We start from the raw sequence: 18473 nt of genomic DNA on the forward strand, positions 1-18473 counted from the left end.
CGGGCGCGGGGGCGCGCAGGGGCGGGGCAGGAGCCTGCGCGCCCCGGGAGGAGAAGGGGGCCGGGCCCCGCGCCGGAGGCTGGGCGCGCCCCCGAGCGGGGGGGGGAGGGCCAGAGCAGGGCCGGGGGGTCGCTGCAGTAGCGAGCCGGCTCCGCGCCCCGCGTTCCCGGCGGGAGCTGGCGCAGGAGAGGGGCCCCGGGGCTCGCGGGGGCTCGGTTCCCAGCTGTGGAGCGGGGAGCTGAGAGCTCCCCAGGGCCCACAGGGCTGGGAGGCGCCTGCTTCCCCCTGGCCGGGCAGTGCCCCCCGCCTGGGTGCTGCCCCACCCCGCTGTAGATACACGCCAGCCACGGGCCACCCCTGGCCTGGCCCGGTCCCCGGGGCCAGCACGGCCCCTGCGGGGCAACCCCGGCCACTTGGCGCCCAGCTGGGCTTCCAGGGAGAACAAGAATCCAGTTTCCACACCCAGCAGAGAGGGGAGGAAAAGCCAGCGGGGTTAATGGAAACCCCGGGGCACCCACAAATCCAGTCCTCCCCGGGCAGGGCCCCGAACCCCGCTTGGCTACTGGAGTCCTGCCTGCCCCCAAGTCCTTCTCCCCAGCCTGGCTGAGACCCTCCTCTCCAACGGCCTCGCCCACGGGCAGCGTCTCCCTCGGGTGGGTGGCAGCAGGGCCGGCTCTAGCTTTGTTGTGGCTTTTACAGTTTGCACTTTGCAGCGTTGTGGTATTTAAAATGAAATAAAAATGAAAACGGAGAATTTATAGTTAGTGAAATAAAACAATTTCCAACTAGCGTACTCACACTTAGGGTTCAACGATACCCTGTAATGAATCCCGTGAGCATCTCCTCCGCGCCCAGCGTCTCAGCGATGAAAAGAATTGCTAGGGCCTGTTTGCTCGCGGGGTGCTTGGAGAGAAAAAATCTTTTCGTGCTAGAAATTCTCATACTTTCAGAGGAGAAGTGTTAGGGCTTATTCGCTCAGATAAAGCTATTGATTCATCACACAGGTCTACTCCCCCCGCCCCCCAGCAGCAGGGAGCGCAAAACGCAGGCCTTGGCCGTGCTTCAGGGCGTCGTCTTGGGAAAACTGATTTTTAATATTTCCAATATCGTATAAAAATGCAAAAGTTTCACAGTGACCGTGCGACTGACAAAATCGTTCTGCTGTGGAAGTTATAGCACCCTCCAAAATACAATAGAAACATCCGTCTTCATCAGGTAGGGAAGATAATCTTTGGTCGGATTGTTGTTCGACTTTATCAGTTGATAAAGATAATCTTTGCTTCGAGTGGTCTTCATCAGTTGGTGAAGAATCACTTTCAAGGCATTGCTTAGAGCTTTCTCCTTGACTGTCGACTTTTAAAAAATACTTATTTGGAGTACGAGAGAGTTTTTCTAATGCTTTCTGCCGTTTCTCTCTTTGTGGCCGGTAGGCAGCTCCGGAAAGTCGTTTTCGTCCCAGCATTTGAGCCCTTTAGCCGCTGGCATCGACATGACACGGAAATTGGCACGAATGTACACACAAGTAATCGTGATTCCTGATTTAGTTGATCAAGAACCATTAACGCTTACGCATTTACGCACATTCACGTTATGAGTGACCGTGTCAAGATGTGATACGATATTTTTCACATCATGCTCCTATTGCATTACTGGAGATGGTTTTGATCTTCCTGTATTTTTTTTTCCGTACATTGGCGGATTTTTCCAAAAGAAAGAGGGGGCGGCCACAACGCCGCCCCTGGAAATGTGCCACCCCCAGCACGTGCCTGCTTTCCTGGGGCCTAGAGCGGGTCCTGGGCAGCAGGGCCTCTCTCTGCACCCCTTGTTCTGTTAGACCAGACGGTCCAGAGCTCTGCTCTGTACCTGCAACCAGGGTCCCCACCATCCGTCCCTGCCAGGTACGTTCTTTGGTGGAGGCCCCTTCCATCTCTTCCTTGGCAGCTGACTCCATGGGCCAGCCAGGCTCCTGCATAAGCCACACGCCGCACGCTGGTCAGCCAGGTCGGTACTTGGCTCCCGGCTGGCGGAGCCTGTCTCAGGGCCTGGGACTTCGGCCTGACCTGCCTTTAAGCACAAGGCCCGAGCACACAATTTCCAGGGTGCACACGGGTCTCCTGCCACCTTAGCAGCACGGACACCGGGCAGTGCCTGCGGTGACCCATGTGATGCTGGCTTTCAGAGACCTTCTGGGAGGGGTCTGTCACGCCCAGACCCAGGGGATGCCTGTAACCCCTCTGCGCCCTGTACCCTCTGCCCATGGGCACTGGGAGTCCTTGGGAGACAGGGGCTTGGCTCAGCCCAGCTCCCTGGGCAGGTACTAAACACTGGGAAGATGGGGAAGGACTTGGCTACTGTGGAGATGGGGCCACACCAGACCCTCCCCTCCTCTGTCCAGCCCCCAGCAAGATCCTTGTATGCGGCTGTAAACTGGGCAGACCCAGGGGCCCTGCATCTGACGGCTGAGCTCCCCAGGGCTGGGACCGTCTTGCACTGTGTGGGTAGCGTTAGGGGCCCTTATCTCACCCTGGCTCCGGGCCGTTTTCCTGCCAGCATCGAGCTAGGCCCAGCAAGATGCTGGCGACACAGCCAGGCTGAAGGGATAGTTCCATGCACCCCCTGCAGCGCAGGCTGGGCTGACCTGAACCCTGGCCCCGTCACTGCCCCACTCTGGGCCGCCCCACGCGCAGCCTGAGCTGGGAGCAAACAGCCCTTGCATCCTTGCCAGCTCCTCGGCCAGCCCCAAGCCCAGCCCTGTGAGTCAGCGGAAAGCAGGGAACTTTTCCCCAGCTCACGCCCAGCCGGCCTGGGGGCTGCATTCGGCTCAGTGGCAAAGCGCAGGGCTCCCACAGCTTTTCCTAATGGGAGCCACATGAGAAATCTCTGGCTGGCTGCAGCGAGCTGCCCATGCCTGGCTCGTGCCAGGGGACGCGGATCTGCCTCGTGGATTGGGGTGGCCAAATAGCCCCTGTGCAAACCAGAGGGGTAACAGCGAGGGCATGGTGCCAGGCGGGATTAACTATAGCAAGCCCCCCCCCCCCCCAGCCACCCTCTGCCCCGGGTTGGGTGGTGCACCCACTTTCTGCCTGCTGATGCATCTCTACGCCTCTCCTCCCCCAGTCGGTTTCAAGCAGCTTTTGCAGCCTCCCCCCAAGGCAAGCGCTGTGCAAACGGCCATGGCCGCCCCCGCGTCCCTGCCCTCGGTCTGCCCGGGTCTAGGCTCCTGTCCTCTGAAGCTCTGATTCCCAGATGGACTTTTCAGGGAGGAGGGGGCTGGGGAGGTGAAAAACGCCTTTGCCTTTCTGCGGGGGGCCGACAAGCCGCAGCTCGCTCCCCGGGCAGGCATTCGGAGCAGGGCTGAGCAGGAGAAGGCGGCGCGGGGGTTTTCCTGCCGCATTCCCAACGTCTGCTGCTCGCAGGAGAAACACACGAGTGGCGGGCGCCAGGAGGTCTGTGGCTTGGAGCTGAAACCAGACGAAGTAGGGGAAAGGTTAGGCGGCTTCCATAGCTGGAAACATGCGAGCAGCCCACGCTGGAGCAGTTCGGGCTGCCAGGGAGCCTGGGCCGGGCCCTGATGTCAGGGCAACAGCTGCGAGCGGGGCTGCAGCGGGCCGCACAGGCCCAAGAACCTCCCCAGCACAGGCCAGTTGTGTTCCCTCCCTGCCCCACAGCCCAGAGTCTCCTCATACCCAGGCCTCCCACTGCCCCGCTTCCCCCCATGGCCCGGGCAGTCCCTGCCCAGCCTGCCCTGGGAAGGGGCTGGCTTGTCCTGAGCAGGGAGTTTGGCAGGTTCTTCCCCTTGGCAGCTGGGCTGGGCAGCGGCCCTGGAAGGGAGGCGGGGAGAAATGGCACATGCGCGGCGTGACGGCTGGGCTAACAGGGCTACGGTCAGCGGCCCGAGGGATGGGCCGGGGGCACCACAGGGGCCTGCCACGTCTAAACCCACCACGTAGCAAGGAAGTGGCAATACTCCCAGGCCGAGTCCCACGTGGCGCAGTGCCCACCAAGGGCCTCTGCCCTGGCACCATTCGACCCCGTGCGCTGCAGGAGTGGCTTGTCTCCTGGGCCGGCCAAAGCCGGGCAGCAGCGTCCTGGGGCTAGAGCAGGACACCGGGAGCCAGGACTTCTGGGTTCTCTCCCCGGCTCTGGGAGAGGAATGGGGTCCAGTGGTTAGTGCAAGGGGCTGGGAGCCAGGATGACTGTTTTGTTCCCAGCTCTGGCCTGGCCTCTCTGCGGGACCTTGGGCAAGTCTCCTCAAGCTGCCTGGGCCTCCGTGGGTTTCCCGGCGAGGACAATACTCGCCTGTGTCCCACGGGCTGGGTCTGCAACGCAGCAGGAAGGGGCTCGGGGACCAGCTGCTCTGCGGGGGAGGCGCTGGCTGACCATGGGGGCCAAAGCTCGGGGGTGCGGGGGGTGGCCCAGAAAAGAGCCATTCACTTGAACGCATGGCCAATGGGGTCTCCCCAGGCCCACCCAGAGGCAGACGATGCCTGTCCCTGTGCCAGCTACTCTGCCTTGCCCACAGGCACAAACCATCAGGCAAGACGGGCACTTTGTACAAAACATTTGACAGTTTTATTGTAGTTTTAAAAACACTTTAAAAGGTGAAACTCTCTGGGGAAAGAGCTTTGAATCACCAGCCTCGTGTCCTGGCCACCTGCCTGTGAACAGTGCTGCGGAGCAGGTGTCTTCGGCACCGGTGCAGCCCGTTCGCGTTGGGTCTGTGCTCTGCTCCTTCTCCCAGCTTGGGGGGCCTGGCTCGCAGGGAAGAGATTGGGGGGCAGTGGCTGCTCATGGGGTTTGGCTCTTTTTGGACTCCCAGCCCCAGCTCGTCCCACTAGCAGCGAATGGGCTCTGGGTGCTGGTCTCTGCCCCCCTGGCTGTGCTTTCCTGGGCAGTGCCCGCTCCGGGGCAGAAGCTAAAGGCTGCAGCAGGGCCCAGGCTCTGAATTGTGGTGAAAATCACAGGTGGGAACTAACCCAGCATGGCCAGGGAACGGTGGCAGGTGCCCCAGGCCGTTGGCTGCCATGGCACAGGTGAGCCTGGGGTTCCCTGCTGGTTTGCTAGGCCATCCTCTCCTGGAAGCATCTCGGAGCAGCAATCTAGTTCTCACTATTTATTTACACTTCTTATATGAAAATAGGAGACCTTTGCTCTGCAGCCTGTCTGGCTTCCTGTCCAGCCCCCGGCACGCAGGGGCCTGGCACGCCTGCTGCTGGAATCACCCTGGCTGCCCCCTCTCGGGGACTCAGGGCCGCGCCCCTCGGCCTGGCGCCCAGAGGCCACGCAGAGGGGCGCTCGCTCCAGCCGGTCACCCTACAATTCCGTTAGGAAGGGACTGAAGTCACGCCCGGTGGGGCTGGGCTGGCAGCGTCGTGCTGCCGGCAGGAGGCTGCAGTCACGTGGCGGGTGCAGCCACAGACACAGCGGGCGCCTCGCTTGCTCCCAGCCTGGGGACGGCTTTGCCCAGCTGCTCCACAACCACCAGGGGCGGCTGCTGCTGCTTTGCAGGGACTTCCAGAGCCGCTGCTGCCACTTGCCACAGTGGGCCAGGGTGGAGCTGGGCACGGGGCCATGCCCCTCAGTCACTGTCCGAGCCCACGGCGGACGAGCCTTTCCGTTTCCGTTTGGTGGGTTTCGGCTTGGTGTCCTCTTCCTCCTGAAAGGGAGAGCAGGGGGCAGCCGTCACGGGCACTGCTGGGCGGGCAGAGGGGGAGGGACCGGTGGGGGTGGGGACGGCAGGGCCCGGTTGGGGGCTGGCGGCAGTCATGGACACTGCTGGGTGGGCAGAGGGGCAAGCCCGGGGGGGGTGACCCTCCGTGGGTGCTGCCGGTGAGGCTGGGGTCAGTGGGATCCTTGCCCCATTGCGCAGGGCTGTGGCAGAGCCCTGGGGCCGCGATGGCTGTGTCCAGCAGCAGCTCCCGGAGCTGGCATGGCTGAAGGCAGTGCCCACCTGTCCCCACCAGAGGAAGAAGGTACAGGGGAGCAGGAGTCCCCTATCCAGGGGAAGGACCCAGGGAAAGCACAGGAACCCCGCTGAGCGTGCTGCAGCCCTGCCCTGGAGCCCAGTGGGGTGAGGGCTACTGGACGTGCCCAGCCGTCCCTCGCTCCATGGCCGGGACCCCGCGTGGTGCCATGGCCCAGTTCTCCAGAGGGCCCCTTGGGGCGGCACTCACCGAGGCGCTGCTGGAGGCAGACTCCTCCTCGTTGTTGGCTGGCTGGGCGGCGTTCTTCCGGCTGCGGGGGCTGGACAACGCGGCCTTCCGGCGGCTCTTCGGGGGCTTGCTGGAGGAGTCCTCGTACTCTTCTGCCAGGGAGAAGAGGTCGCTGAACCTGGACCGAGAGCAAGCAGGGTGGGGTCAGGCTCTGGGCACCCCCAGCCCCACCCCAGAGCAATTCAGGTCCCCTTAGCTGCACTAGCTCCCCAGCTCTGCTCCCTCCTGGCCCGTCACTCCCCCATGCTGCCCCAGCTCTCTGGACACCCCGCGTCACCCCCGCTTGCCCCGGGTGACAGGCTGCGTGAAGCCCAGTGCGTAGCCCTGGACTCTAGGGACAGCGCAAAGCCCTGGGTCCTGAGGCTGGGAGAGCACAAGGGGAACCGGCTAGCAAGGCTGGGGCCCAGCCCATGTCTCTGGGCCAAGCAGAAGCAGCAGCTCGGGGACTCTCCCCGCCCCCCATCTCCAGGCCCAGAGCCAGCAGCACAGCCCCAGGCCCCATAGCAACACACGGGGCACATGCAGGCTGGTTCCTGCCTGGCTGCACGAGGGGGCCTGGGCTGGAACACACAGCTTGAGTTTATTGCTGAAGCTTGCGACTGGGTGCACTCCCAGCACACCCCACTGAGCCACCCTGCTTTGCCCCCGGGGGCAGCGAGCGGGTCGATGACGGGGCTGCACTCACTTCATCTTGTGGGCTTCGTCGCAGCTGGCCTGGACATGCTGCAGCGCCTGCAGGATCGGCGTTTGGCTGAAAACTGGAAGGCAGGGAGAGGAAAGGCCAGTCAGAGCCCTACCCTACCAGCCCCACTGCTGGCCAGTGCCATGGAGCAAGCCCTTCTGCCTGGCTGAGTCTGGAGGGACGTCCCTCCAGCACTGACCAATGGCTGGGTCCCACCCGCCAGGCTCCATCCCATCTCTGTACCTTGGCTCCCCACGTGTACAGGGCTGGGTAACTATGTGGAGGAGGAAGGGGCCAAGCCCCACGGCGCAGAATCCCAGCCCAGTGGGTGAAGGAAGCGCTCTTGTCCCAGGAGGCAGCACCAGAGGCCAGAGCCTGGATGTCCCTCCCAGTTTCTGCTGACCCAAGCCAGGCTGGAGCCAGCGATTCCATGGGGGGAGAAGGGGAGGGCAGTGCCCCTCCAGCCATGGTGCTAAGAAAGGAAACCCTGCAGCATCGCTGCCCATCACCCCACAGTGGATCAGGGCTCCAGCAATGCGTCTGTACGGCACAGAGCACCACAGGGTCCCGGACCCTGACGGCCTCACCCCATCCCAGGCACTCAGGAGCAACCATGCTGCCAACCTGTCGCCTGCCCCCTATCTCCCAGCTCCGCCCGCCGGTGGCCAGGCAGCCCCTCCCGCCGGGCGCGGAGAAGAGCCCTGGCCCGGCCCACATACAGTTCTGTTTGGTGTTGGTCAGGTTGAGCCGGAGGTTGTCCAGGTGCTCCAGGATCTGCTCTAGCGTCAGCTGGGCCAGTTTGCTACTTGAGCTGCGCAAGCTGAGGACAGGGCAAGGGAGGCAGAGTTAGTCCCTGGGGGGCCCCAGAGCCACCCACTGTCCCAGAGTGCTCAGGGTGCCGTGGGGATCCCGCCTCTGCCCAGCGCTTGTAGCTGGGGCCTCTCCCTCGCCAGGGCAGGCCATGTCAGAGCAAGGCCCTGCCCCACCCTCTTGGGGGACACCAGGTTGTTCCCTGCTCACTCAGATACCAGGGCGTTGCAGAAGCCCCAAGGCAGGGGTGGGGGAGAAGGCAGGCTCAGCACCTGGCATGAGACCGAGCCCAGGGCTTGGTCTGTGAAGCTGGGGCGCCTGGAGGCTCTTCTGATCCCCAGGGGCTGCTCGATGCCAGGCCACTGCACCCCAGCAACCATGGAACTAATCCTGCCCCGGGGCTCAGTCTCAGCCCCTCCTGGCGCTGCAGCAGGGACCTGGGGTCCCAGGCCAAACCTCCCCGGCAGCACCCCTGTGCTCAGAGCCAGGCTGCGGGGCATGCGGTGTCCCTCGCAGTGCCAGCACGCTGGTTTCACAGCCGCAGGGGGCAGCTGGCCGGCAAGCTCGCTAGCTGGGATTAGAACAGCCAATTTATTGGGCCCGGAAAAAATAATGAAAAGAGCCCTGGTGATCACCTATCAAACGCTGCTAATTAATGAGGGGAAATGGAACCGAACGGATGGAGCTGGAGATTTCCACAGGAACCGCTCCTCGGGCGGGGGAGAATGGAGGGCGGGTAGCGGGGCCCATACAGTGCCTAGCCCAGCGGGTCCCTGAGCGGGTGGCCTGGAGCCTCTGCGGTACAGACACTGAACAAGGCACGACAAGGGGAGAGAGCTGTGAAACTGGGAGCTTGTCTCTCTCCTCCCAGGAGCACAAGCACCATGCCCCGGCCATGCAGCCAGACTCCCCGAGCAGCGCTGCCTGGCACCAGCCCAGGGACCGTGCCCCGCACTGCAGGGAGCGCGTCCAGAGACTAGGAGCTGCGCCCCGCGGCAGTGCCTCTTTAGGACACTAGATGTCCCTTTTGCACCCGCAGAGCCCTGGGAGGACAGCGGAGGGCACTGTTCTCCCCCAACAGAGACACCCCCAAACCGCCTCGTCAGGAGCTGGCCTGCGGGTGGGGGTCAGCTCCGGGGAGCAGGACTGGACAAGGGGCCATTTGCCCGTTTCCCTGGCCCAGGCACAGTATTTCCAGCTGATCTGGTGGCTGTTTGGGGGCTTTCTGCAAGCTCTCAGGCCTGCTCTCGGCACTCGTGGTGTCGGAGGGGCCGAGGACTGAATAGAACCCATCTCCCCTCGAGTGGGTCCCTCCAGAACCAGAGTGGAGTGGCTGGGGCAGGGCTGGGCCCCCTGGAGGTGCTGCCTGCAGCCTTTCTATTAGCCAGGCCCTTTCTCCAGCGCTGGTGCTTGGGGGACGGGAATCCCAAGAGCTCTTTGCCCGGGATAGAGAATGGAGCTTTTGCCAGGCATTTCCAAACTGTGCCCCTGCTCGAATGGGAAAGGCCAGGCTGGGTCCAGACCCCATGCCCAGCTCAGTGGGGTTGCAAGACACGGCAGTGACACATGTCCGTTACACATGCATGAACCATGGCCCCTTCTGCCACCCTGGGAGAGACTGTGCAGGAGGGGAAACACCAGCACTCAGCAGATCCAGCCGGCAAGCCCAGCGCGCGCCAGACATGGGGCATGGGGAGGCAGCTGCAGGGCCCGGCGCCTGTGAAAACAAGCAGGGCTCCGTTACACCCCCTGCATTCTGTGGGGAGTGTGGTCCCGCAGCGACCTGGGGACGGTGGCTGCGTGCAGGCTGCTGCCAATGCAGACGAGCCTCGTCCCTTCCTCACTCAGATGTGCTGGGAGCATTTCACAGGATTCCCTCCTCAGACTGGGTTCTAATTGCAGAGCATCCCTCTAGAGCACCCCCCCTACACCTCAGCCCTGACATGCCTCCCCCCCCCAGCACCAGACCTGGACCCCAACAATCCCAGATACTCCCAACCCCACCTATGCACCTCAGCCCTGACCTGCAGCACCCCGGGACAGTCCAGTTTCAGGCACAGAATTAATCTCCACCATGCGGTTGTTTTTGGCCACAACAAATATTCTCAAAGGACCGAGATCAACCAGCTCATTTCACTCGTGCCTGTGCTAGGCAGCCTGAACCATGGTGTCCAGTAGTGACAGCCTGGTGCGTCCACTCCCTGCAGCAGTGCCAGGCCCCCGGCCCCCCAACCCTGAGGATGGCCTCCTGCCAGGGTACCCACTTCCTGTGCAGGGAGCATCGCAGGGCTGCTGCTTTCCTCTCCACTCCCTGGCTGAGGCTGCCTGAGGTGAGGACTGCTAGGGCGTTGCAGCAAGGGGAGGTCTCACCAGGGCATCTGCAAAGCACCAGTCTCTCTCTGGAGCGCCCATGGGGCCTGCACGCCCCACGGGATCCTCTCCATGTAAATGCTCCAAGCACAAGCTGGGTCCGCCCTGAGCCAGCCCAGGACAGCCCCACACCACAGGGGCAGAACTGGCAAGTGAGGCTGAGAGATTCTGGCTGGGAAGGACACACCGAGGGACGGGCACTGCTGATGGGAGGCACGCTGCTGGGGGCCAGCCAGGCTGAGAAAAGCTGTGTGAACACAGACACACAAGCACTAGGCCCAAGTCACTCTGGGTTTTGGGGTGGGAGGGGGGACGGGACTGGTAGTCCTTGCTCACTTCCTGTCCTAAACCATTGTGCACTCTTCAACTGCTGCCATGTTCCACCCACGAGGCAGCTGCATTCCTCTGGAGGACAAGCGACCCGTTAGCTAGTGAATCCTTGGGAATGACCGGCCGGTGCTGGAGAACGCTGAGCTCCGGCCCAGTCTGTGACACAGCGAATGTGAGCACGGCACACTGCCTCCACTGCCAAGAGCTGAACACTGTCCCGGCATCCCCGGGCGATGCTCTGGACCTGCTCCCCACGAAGCCAGGCAGGACTCTGGGGAAGTCTCCTCTCGGGGAGCAGCCTGTCTCCAGGACACAAAGCTCACCCGGCTTCCACCTTCCTGGGTCTGACCTCGGAGCATTCAGCCTCCTCTGCCCCTCCGTGCGCTTCCCACAGCCAGTCCGCCCAGGTGGGGTCCTGGGGAAGCCAGAGGGTCCTGCCCCCCAACTCCGCAGTCAGACGTGACTCTCAGCCAGCCAGTAAAACAGAGGGTTTATTAGACGACAGGGACCTGGTCTAACACAGAGCTTGTAGGTACAGAGAACAGGACCCCTCAGCTGGGTCCATTTTGGGGGGCCGTGAGCCAGACAACCATGTCTGCCCTTCACTCTATGTCCCAGCCAGCCCCAAAACTGAAACTCTCTCCAGCCCCCCCCTCCTCTGGGCTTTGTCCCTTTCCCTGGCCAGAAGGTCACCGGATTCCTTTGCTCTCCAACCCTTTAGTTCTCACCTTGCAGGGGGGAAGGGCCCAGGCCATCAGTTGCCAGGAAAGAGGGTGTCGGCCATTCTCTGTCTCCAGACCCCTGCACATACCTGCCCTCTAGGGCTCTGCAATGATCATACACCCTTATCCCACCCCCTAGATACTTAAGAACTGCCTAGGGGAAACTGAGGCACCCCCACACTATTCAGAGGAAACATTAAAGAACAGTCCCGCTTCGTCACAAACGCTCTCCCCCAAACGAGGCAGCCAATGAGTTCAGGATAAAAGACCCTGCAGGCTGACAGCAGAGGGAGCGAGATCAAAGAGCAGCTTCTCTGCCCACTGCAGAGCGGAGCGGCTCATTCTGGGCATCGGCTGCGCATCGGCTCAGCTGGGTGGAGGCATGACATGCAGCGGCCACAGGACAAGCCTTGGAGAGCGGCAGCTGTGCCCACGCTGGCTTCAGGACACCGACTGCACAAGGCCTGGCACCTCTCGTCTAATCCCTCACCATGGCAACGGAGCCAGCAATCTTGCTGCCCACCAAAGGGGTCTCGCTAGGCCTGTGGTGGGCCAGGCCTGCCCAGGCTGCAGATACAGGCAGGGAGCCCCCCGGGCTGCTCACCCAGCGCTGAATGAGGGAGGGAGCGAGGGAGAGCCCCGGATGTGGGGCTGGGTCACACAGGAGAGTGAGGCAGGCTCTGCGTGGGCTCTGGTGCTGCAGCCTGCTCCCCCCACACAAGCACAGAGCTGCACCTGGAGGGGGCTGTTCTGTGACAGAGGAATCCAGCGAGAACCAAGGGGTCGTTCTGCCCTGGAAGAGAACCCCCAAGCAGCTGTGGGGAAGGACAGCAGTGGGAGGCTGGCCAGTACCTTGCAGCCCCACCCGCCTGGAGGTGCTGGGATGCTCCCGAGCACGCCAGCCAGTTGTTTGCTGTAAATACCTGCCTGGATTTTAGTTATTGGTTACCATGGCCAGGCTGCGCTCCGCCTCGCCTGGAGGCAACTGGAAATGCATGCGGGGAAGGTGGAGGCAGGTTCTGGGGTCCTGGCAAGCCGGGAGGGTGTGGGGAGGGGATTCCCACGGCTTGCCTTCGCTCTTGGACAACAACGACGACGAGGCCGGCTGAGCACTGAGCTCCTAGTCTGAGCCCTGTCCCGGTCACCGCTCTGCAGCCACCCTGGCTCAGTTCCACCCAGGGAGATGCAGCTCAGACTCTCAGGGCAGAGGCTCGGCCCCACTGGGTTCAAATAAGCCACTTCCTGAGCTGGGACTGCAGGGAGCGTTGGTGTGGCCTGCGCTAGGCCTTTGCTCCCCAAGCCGGCCCAGGCCTTGCTCTCTCCATGCCAGCCGGCTCAGGGACGTAGCCGCGTGTCCCTGAATCTCAGACACACTCCAGGACTCTTGTGCTTGTGAAGCATGTCCTGACCCACTTCACCCTGCACTCCTGCTCTCCTGCGGAGCCAGCACCGGCAAGGCCAGCCCAGCCTGTCTTGAAGGGCCGGTGGAGAGGGGCCATCCCTGCAGCGACCCCTGCTAACGGCAGCTCAGATACTGCCCCTGGCTGCAGGGCAGGCTGGAGGAGAGGGATTTCCTAGAAGGGTGTGCCGGGGGGCTGGGCGATGAGATGAAGGGCAGAGCAAGTCTGGGAGAAGGGAAACCCTGCAGCCCACGGACTTGGGTCCCTCCATACCAGTGGAGTGTCCACGCCTGCCAGGAGCTGTCCTGCTGCCGATGGGAGCGATGCCCCACGGGCGCTGCAAGCTGCCAACAGGAGCTGAACAGCGGAATGCAGCCCTCCCAGCCGGTATTGTCTGTAGAAGCCACAAGCGCAGCGTGCCCCTGACAGCTGTCCCAAGCCAGCGCAGGCTGGGGGCCTCTCTCCTGTTCTTAGCTGGTGGCATTTCCGGACAGGCCCTTGAAACACGGGGACATGCCCTGCCCATGCCGCTGGGCCAGCCCAGGCTGGGGGACACCTCCTCACCCAAAACAAGCCCCCGTGTCCACCTGGCCAGGCCACAGGCTCCCTGAGGCGAGACCCCCCCCCCCACCCCTCACCTCTGGCGTTTCCGCGGCAGGCTGTTGTTCTTGATCAGCAGGGATTTGATGTGCTCAGCCAGCAGGTCGTCGTGTTTGATGCACCAGTGCCGCAGGATGCTGGTGGTGAATTGGTCGTCCGGATGGCATGGCCGGCTCAGCACCATCTTCACCATTTCCTCACTGGGCCTGCCGCGGGAAGGGAAAGGGAAAGGGGGGTGATTGGAAAGCCTCGGCACATCAAATCCTACCCCCGCCGCCCTGAGACGTGGCAGGCAGCCGGCACCCCTTGCCCATCAATGGAGCACTAACCCTGACCATTGCTAGTTCCCTAGGACTCGGCATGGCCCTCTGGCTCTGAGGTCCCAGGGCTTGCAGGGGATGGCGGGCCTCCCTGCTGTCCTAGTCCAGAGCTCCCCAGCTCAGCTCTGGCTCCAAGACCTCCAGCTGGGCGGGGACCAGGTGCGTTAGACACAAAGCTGTGTGGCAGGGAGTTCACACAGCCCTTCTCCCTGAGACACGGAAGAGACCAGCCCCATGGAGCAGCCTGGCACCTCCCCAGAATCCCTGCGCCAGCACCAGACGCCTGTGTCAACCTCGCTGCAACACGCTCTCCCGCTGCCGCGCCCGTGCATTCGGGACGGCTGGGCTGGGCGAGTACAAGTTAGAGCCGGGATTAGATTAGCCAGCTCCAAATGCGGCATTAATGAATCGGAATAAAGAGCTCTTCGCTCAGCGATGGGAGGTGAGCAGAGCAGGCACGGAGCCCGAGAGATGAGTGTCCAGGCAGGGTTACTACTGCGCCACGTGGGAGGCAGACAGGCGGCTCTCCGGCTTTGAGAGGTGCCCGGTGACGGAAACGGCCCAGCACGGACACGGGAGGCCCAGGAGAACCTCGGCACGGCTGGTGCCACGGCTGGAGCAAAGGGGGGCACCTGGCTGCTGGCGGTGTTCGTTCAGCCTCTCAACTCCCGGCAGGGAGGAAACGACCACTGCCCCATTTTACAGATGGGCAAACGGAGGTGTGGGGCAAAGTGACCGTCTAGGGTCACGCCGCGGATCAACCCTGAGCCTTGACTCTACGCCCCCTGCCCAGTGCCAGACGTGCTTCCCGTGCCTTGTCCTCAGCCCTCCAGAAGAGACGCTGGGGGCAGGATGAGCCTTACCAGGCAGCGTGTCTGGTGCCAAGTAGGTACCAGCCCTAGAGTGACAGGAAGGGAGGAGACTGGTCTCGTCTGGTGGAGGCCACGACGCTGACAAAGCCAAGCTTCCGACCTCTGCTGCATGCCCCAGCCCAGCCCCAGCAGGCCCCGCTCAGGTGCTGACAGCATGGCAGGAACCCCTAAGCCCCAGCCCCACTCTGTAGGCACAGGGCAGGTAACCTTGGTGCCCCTTCCCTTTGGAGAGCACCTCTCCCCAGTCCTGCCCGAGTCTCCCTGACCTGCCAAGCTGCCACAGAACTGAAGGGCAGGGAGTGGGCAGCTTGGCTGGCACGACAGTCGGGTTAGCCCCACGTGCTCCACAGCCCCACGGTTAAGGGTGCCTGGCAGCAAGGATCACCAGCACGAACTGAGAGCCCCGAGGAGCGGCCAGTGGCTTTCGCACTGCCCGTCCAGGTCCTCCAGTGTGAACACTGCGCCAGCCGTGCAGGACATTGAAAGCGGTCTCGGGGGGCAGGGGGGAAGTGTCCCTTGAGAAGCAGGCAAGAGGAATGCAGGCAGTGATAATGCGTCCCCAGGGCTGGGCAGAATCACATTGCCAATTACTGCTGAGCAAGGGGGAGGGGACAGCCCAGAACAGAGCCTCTGCCCCCAGATGCAGGAGGCTGTTTGCCTTCTCACGCAGAGGAGACTGGGGACAAGTGTCAGATCAAACCCCCAACAAGAGAGAGCCGGGGGTGGACACCCCAAGGACCTTTCAGGAGAGTGGCCCTGCAGCTTGGTCTGGGATCAGTCTCCCAGGGGCAGCTGCATCGCCCTGCCGACGCCCGTCAATCCCAGCCTGCAGCACCCTGCTATTCCAGCTCCAGCAATACAGAGCTCTCCCGAGAGACGTCACTACGGACCTGCGGCCCCCCTGCTGCCCCAGCTGGGAGCCTCTCTGGAGCAGTCCATGCACATCAGCCATGTGGGCGGGGCTGTGACGGGAAGGGCCAGTGGTGGGTAGGGCTGGACCCCCCCACCCCAGCTGGGCCCTAGCTCCAGCTCTGAGGGCAGAAGGCAACCCCTCTCCCCCTTGGCACTGGCCGGGATACTGGGACACGGCACCTGAGCCCAGTGTCAACTAAGCTGAACTCCCCAGTGGCCAGCAACCACCCCGCCCCAGGCAGACAGGCTGGCCCCAGGAAGCCTCCCTCTTGCTAATCCTTCCTGCCTGGGGTCTCAAGCATTCACAAACTGAAGGTGTTTGGTGCTTAGAGGCGTCAGGGCCTGGGAGCCAGGACTCTGGGGTTCAAGTCACAGCTATGCTGCCGACTCAACCCTGGCAAAGTCTCCGCCCCTCTCCGGGGCTCAGTTTCCCCTCTGCAAATGGGAAGAATATCCATTTCAGAGGTGCTGCGAAGGGTAATGGGCTTGGAGACTGGGGCTGCCAGGGAAGAGCCAGGGGGTTTTCTGTAATCCGCAGGCAGAGATCAGACTGACGGTGCGGGTCTGAGCAGCCAAAGACAGGGGGCCGGAGGGGGGAATTCAGGGAGGGAGGGACAGGGCCTGTCCTCCCACCTCCCGCCCTAGACACTGCAGCACACAGCATGCAGCCTCACTCACTGCCCAGGAGGGCCAGGACATGCCTGCAGCCCTTGCTTGGACCCTGCCTGGCCTTGCAAAGCCTGTGACCGGCACTTTGAACACTTGAAGAGCAGGATTCTTCAGGACCACCTTAAAGACGTGAGACGGCGGCAGCTCCTGCACTGATCCAATCTGGATTGATTAGAGCCAAGCCGCAGGGGAGCAATCACTCCCTTGGAGTGCAGGGAGCGGAGCCCCCATGTGCTGGAGAAATTAGACGTTCCATCTGTCACCATCATTCCGCACTCTCATTAATGAACGAGGGAATGGTGCGTCTTCCTCACCAGTGCTCCCCGGAGCAGGTACTGCCTGTTACTCCAGCACAGCTCGGGGACCCACAGCCCGGGGGGGCATCTGTGGGCCAACGCACCGGGGCAGGGGAGGCTGGGGATAAGGAGTGCCCCTGGGGAGTGCCTCCTCCCCAGAACCCTCCAGCGCGTCTTCCAAGGGTCATTCCGATGCGAAAGGAAACAGGTGTGTTCACTGCGATTCCCTGCCCTTACGGCTGCTGCTGCCACCCGGCGTCGACCCAGCCAGGAATTCCCAGAGCAGAACGGGCAGGACTCAATGCATGTGGTCCCAGCAAGCAGCCTGATGAGCCCTACACACAAGCCCTGATCCTGCAGCAAACTGCATGTGGGCAGGGCCCCCTGGTGTCCCCCAGCGCCCCCTGCCTGCTGCACCCGGGGCCACGTAATGCCTGGCCCTGCCCAGCATTAGCCAAGAGAGGCCGCTCTGCTCTGGCCTGCTCTCCTTTGGGAACCCCTGCCCTCTGCAGTTCAAGGGCCCAGCGAAGTACCCCAGAGAGCCCAGTTCAAGGGCCCAGCAAAATACACCCCTCAACCCCCCTCCCCGCATGGCACAGCACGCTCATACCACCCCCCACACTGCATACATACTTCTCTCGCCTCAGCTGCAGCAACAAACAGGACAGTGCCTCTGGGTGCTCTGCAAAGAAAACCAAGGGGGCTTAGTTAGTTCCCGATAGCTGGGACCCACGGTGAATGCTGAGGGGCTCAGAACCCTTGGCTGCAGGTATTGGGAACGAACGCCCAGTACTTGAGCAGACATGCCCACAGCTCCTGTCACCCGCCCCCAGGGCCCCTCGTGAGGTCTGCCCATGCAGCCTGTGGCAGGCCACAGGGCTGCACGCTTCCTCTCCCTGAAGGCATGCACGCACTGCCGAGCAGGGGAACAGGCTGGATGGACCCAGCTGGGATCGGACCCCGGGATCGTATTGTGTCTCTGACACATGCAGGGCACAGGCTCACCTTTGTACTTGAGGTGCTGCAGGATGGGGATGATGGTCTCCAGGGGAATGTTGTGTGCCAGGAAGAGCTGCCAGGTGCAGTACTGTTCAAACGTCTCCCAGTCCAGGCTCTGAACTAGAGGGGGAAGCAGAGCACTCGTTAGGGGGGAGGGCGCTGCCCCTAGGCAGGGAAAACAGCTCCAGTAGGCGGCAGGGGCCTAGGACAAGCATGAGCTGCAGGGCAGAGATGTGAGTGAGGGGGCTGCATGCTGCAGGGAAGTCTCGCAGGGGAGTGTGGGTGGCCCTTTTCTTGTCTGTCTGTGCCACGCCCTGGCAGAGGGATCCAGGATTCCAGCAGCCAAGCGGAGCCTGAGCATTCTGTGCTGGCTTAAACATGGGGTGCCAGCAGGCGGGGTCACTCAAGCAGTTCTGAATGGCTCAAAGCCCCAGGGTCTCAGAGGGAGGGAATGAATGGGGTTCTTTAATCCGGGGGTTTGGAGCATTGCTTGGAGCCTTCCATGCTGTGCCAGGGCCAGAGCTAAACAGACCAGAGCGGCGGGAGAGATTCCTCGTCAGGCACTCGCTGGGGGAACCCTTACCCCTTCAGTGTCCCAGCCTGGACACTCGGGCTCTGCAGGCACCCCCAGCCAAGCGCAAGAGGCCCCCGCGACAGGGTGCAGGCGGCAGATGAGCCAGGAGATCGTCCCTGTGCTGTGCAATGTTCCGAATGCTAATGATCTGCCTGCTGGCTGCGAGCCAGGTGGGGCGTGTGTGAAACGCAATATTCAGCAGAGTGCAAAAAGGCCCCGTAAGCCGAGTGGTTTGGGCAGATGGCACCGACCCCAGTCGCTCAGGAGCAAAGCTCTCGCAAAGAGCATGAGGGTTAATTACTGGTGACAAAGGGGCTTGGACCCCTCAGGGGTGAGGCTTGGGGAAGGGGCTGGCGATGCCCTTGGTACCAGGACATCCTGCTCCTGCAGTGATGAAGGAACAGTCTCAGCCTCCCAAGAAATCCAGCACCCAGCCCTGGGGCTGTGGGGTGAGGCCTGGGCATGGAAGCCACCAGCTGGGCTACAGGCAAAGGCTGGGAACGGACAGTGTCCCAGCCCCAAACCCCAGCCCAGGGAAAGGAGGGTGGGACTGTTGGGCCCAGCATTTCTCTGCCCCCCAGGGGAGTCCCCCAGAGCAAGAGCGATTCCTTGGCCAGGGTCCTTCCCGCTGCTCAGGGGGCTCCAAGGAGCGAATGGGCGTGTGTGTGGGTGAGGTCAGGATCCTGGCAGAGGGTTCAGAGCTGA

At 62.7% G+C, this 18473-nt stretch overlaps 1 protein-coding gene across 1 annotated transcript in view; it reads right to left on the reverse strand.

Annotated features, from left to right (window-relative positions):
• Window positions 1-4548: 4548 nt before the first annotated feature.
• The window catches only part of INTS3 (integrator complex subunit 3), a 69704-nt gene continuing 55779 nt past the window's right edge, over window positions 4549-18473 (reverse strand). Inside the window, exons 24-30 of the mRNA XM_077840910.1 lie at window positions 17201-17314; window positions 16829-16877; window positions 13165-13332; window positions 7614-7714; window positions 6898-6970; window positions 6174-6330; window positions 4549-5656 (exon numbers count right to left, since the gene is read on the reverse strand). Coding sequence (XP_077697036.1) covers window positions 5579-5656; window positions 6174-6330; window positions 6898-6970; window positions 7614-7714; window positions 13165-13332; window positions 16829-16877; window positions 17201-17314 — 740 coding nt within the window. The 3' untranslated portion in view covers window positions 4549-5578. The remainder of the gene's footprint in view (window positions 5657-6173; window positions 6331-6897; window positions 6971-7613; window positions 7715-13164; window positions 13333-16828; window positions 16878-17200; window positions 17315-18473) is intronic.

The sequence above is a fragment of the Eretmochelys imbricata genome, chromosome 24 (genome assembly GCF_965152235.1).
Source record: "Eretmochelys imbricata isolate rEreImb1 chromosome 24, rEreImb1.hap1, whole genome shotgun sequence".
Classification (NCBI taxonomy): domain Eukaryota; kingdom Metazoa; phylum Chordata; order Testudines; family Cheloniidae; genus Eretmochelys; species Eretmochelys imbricata.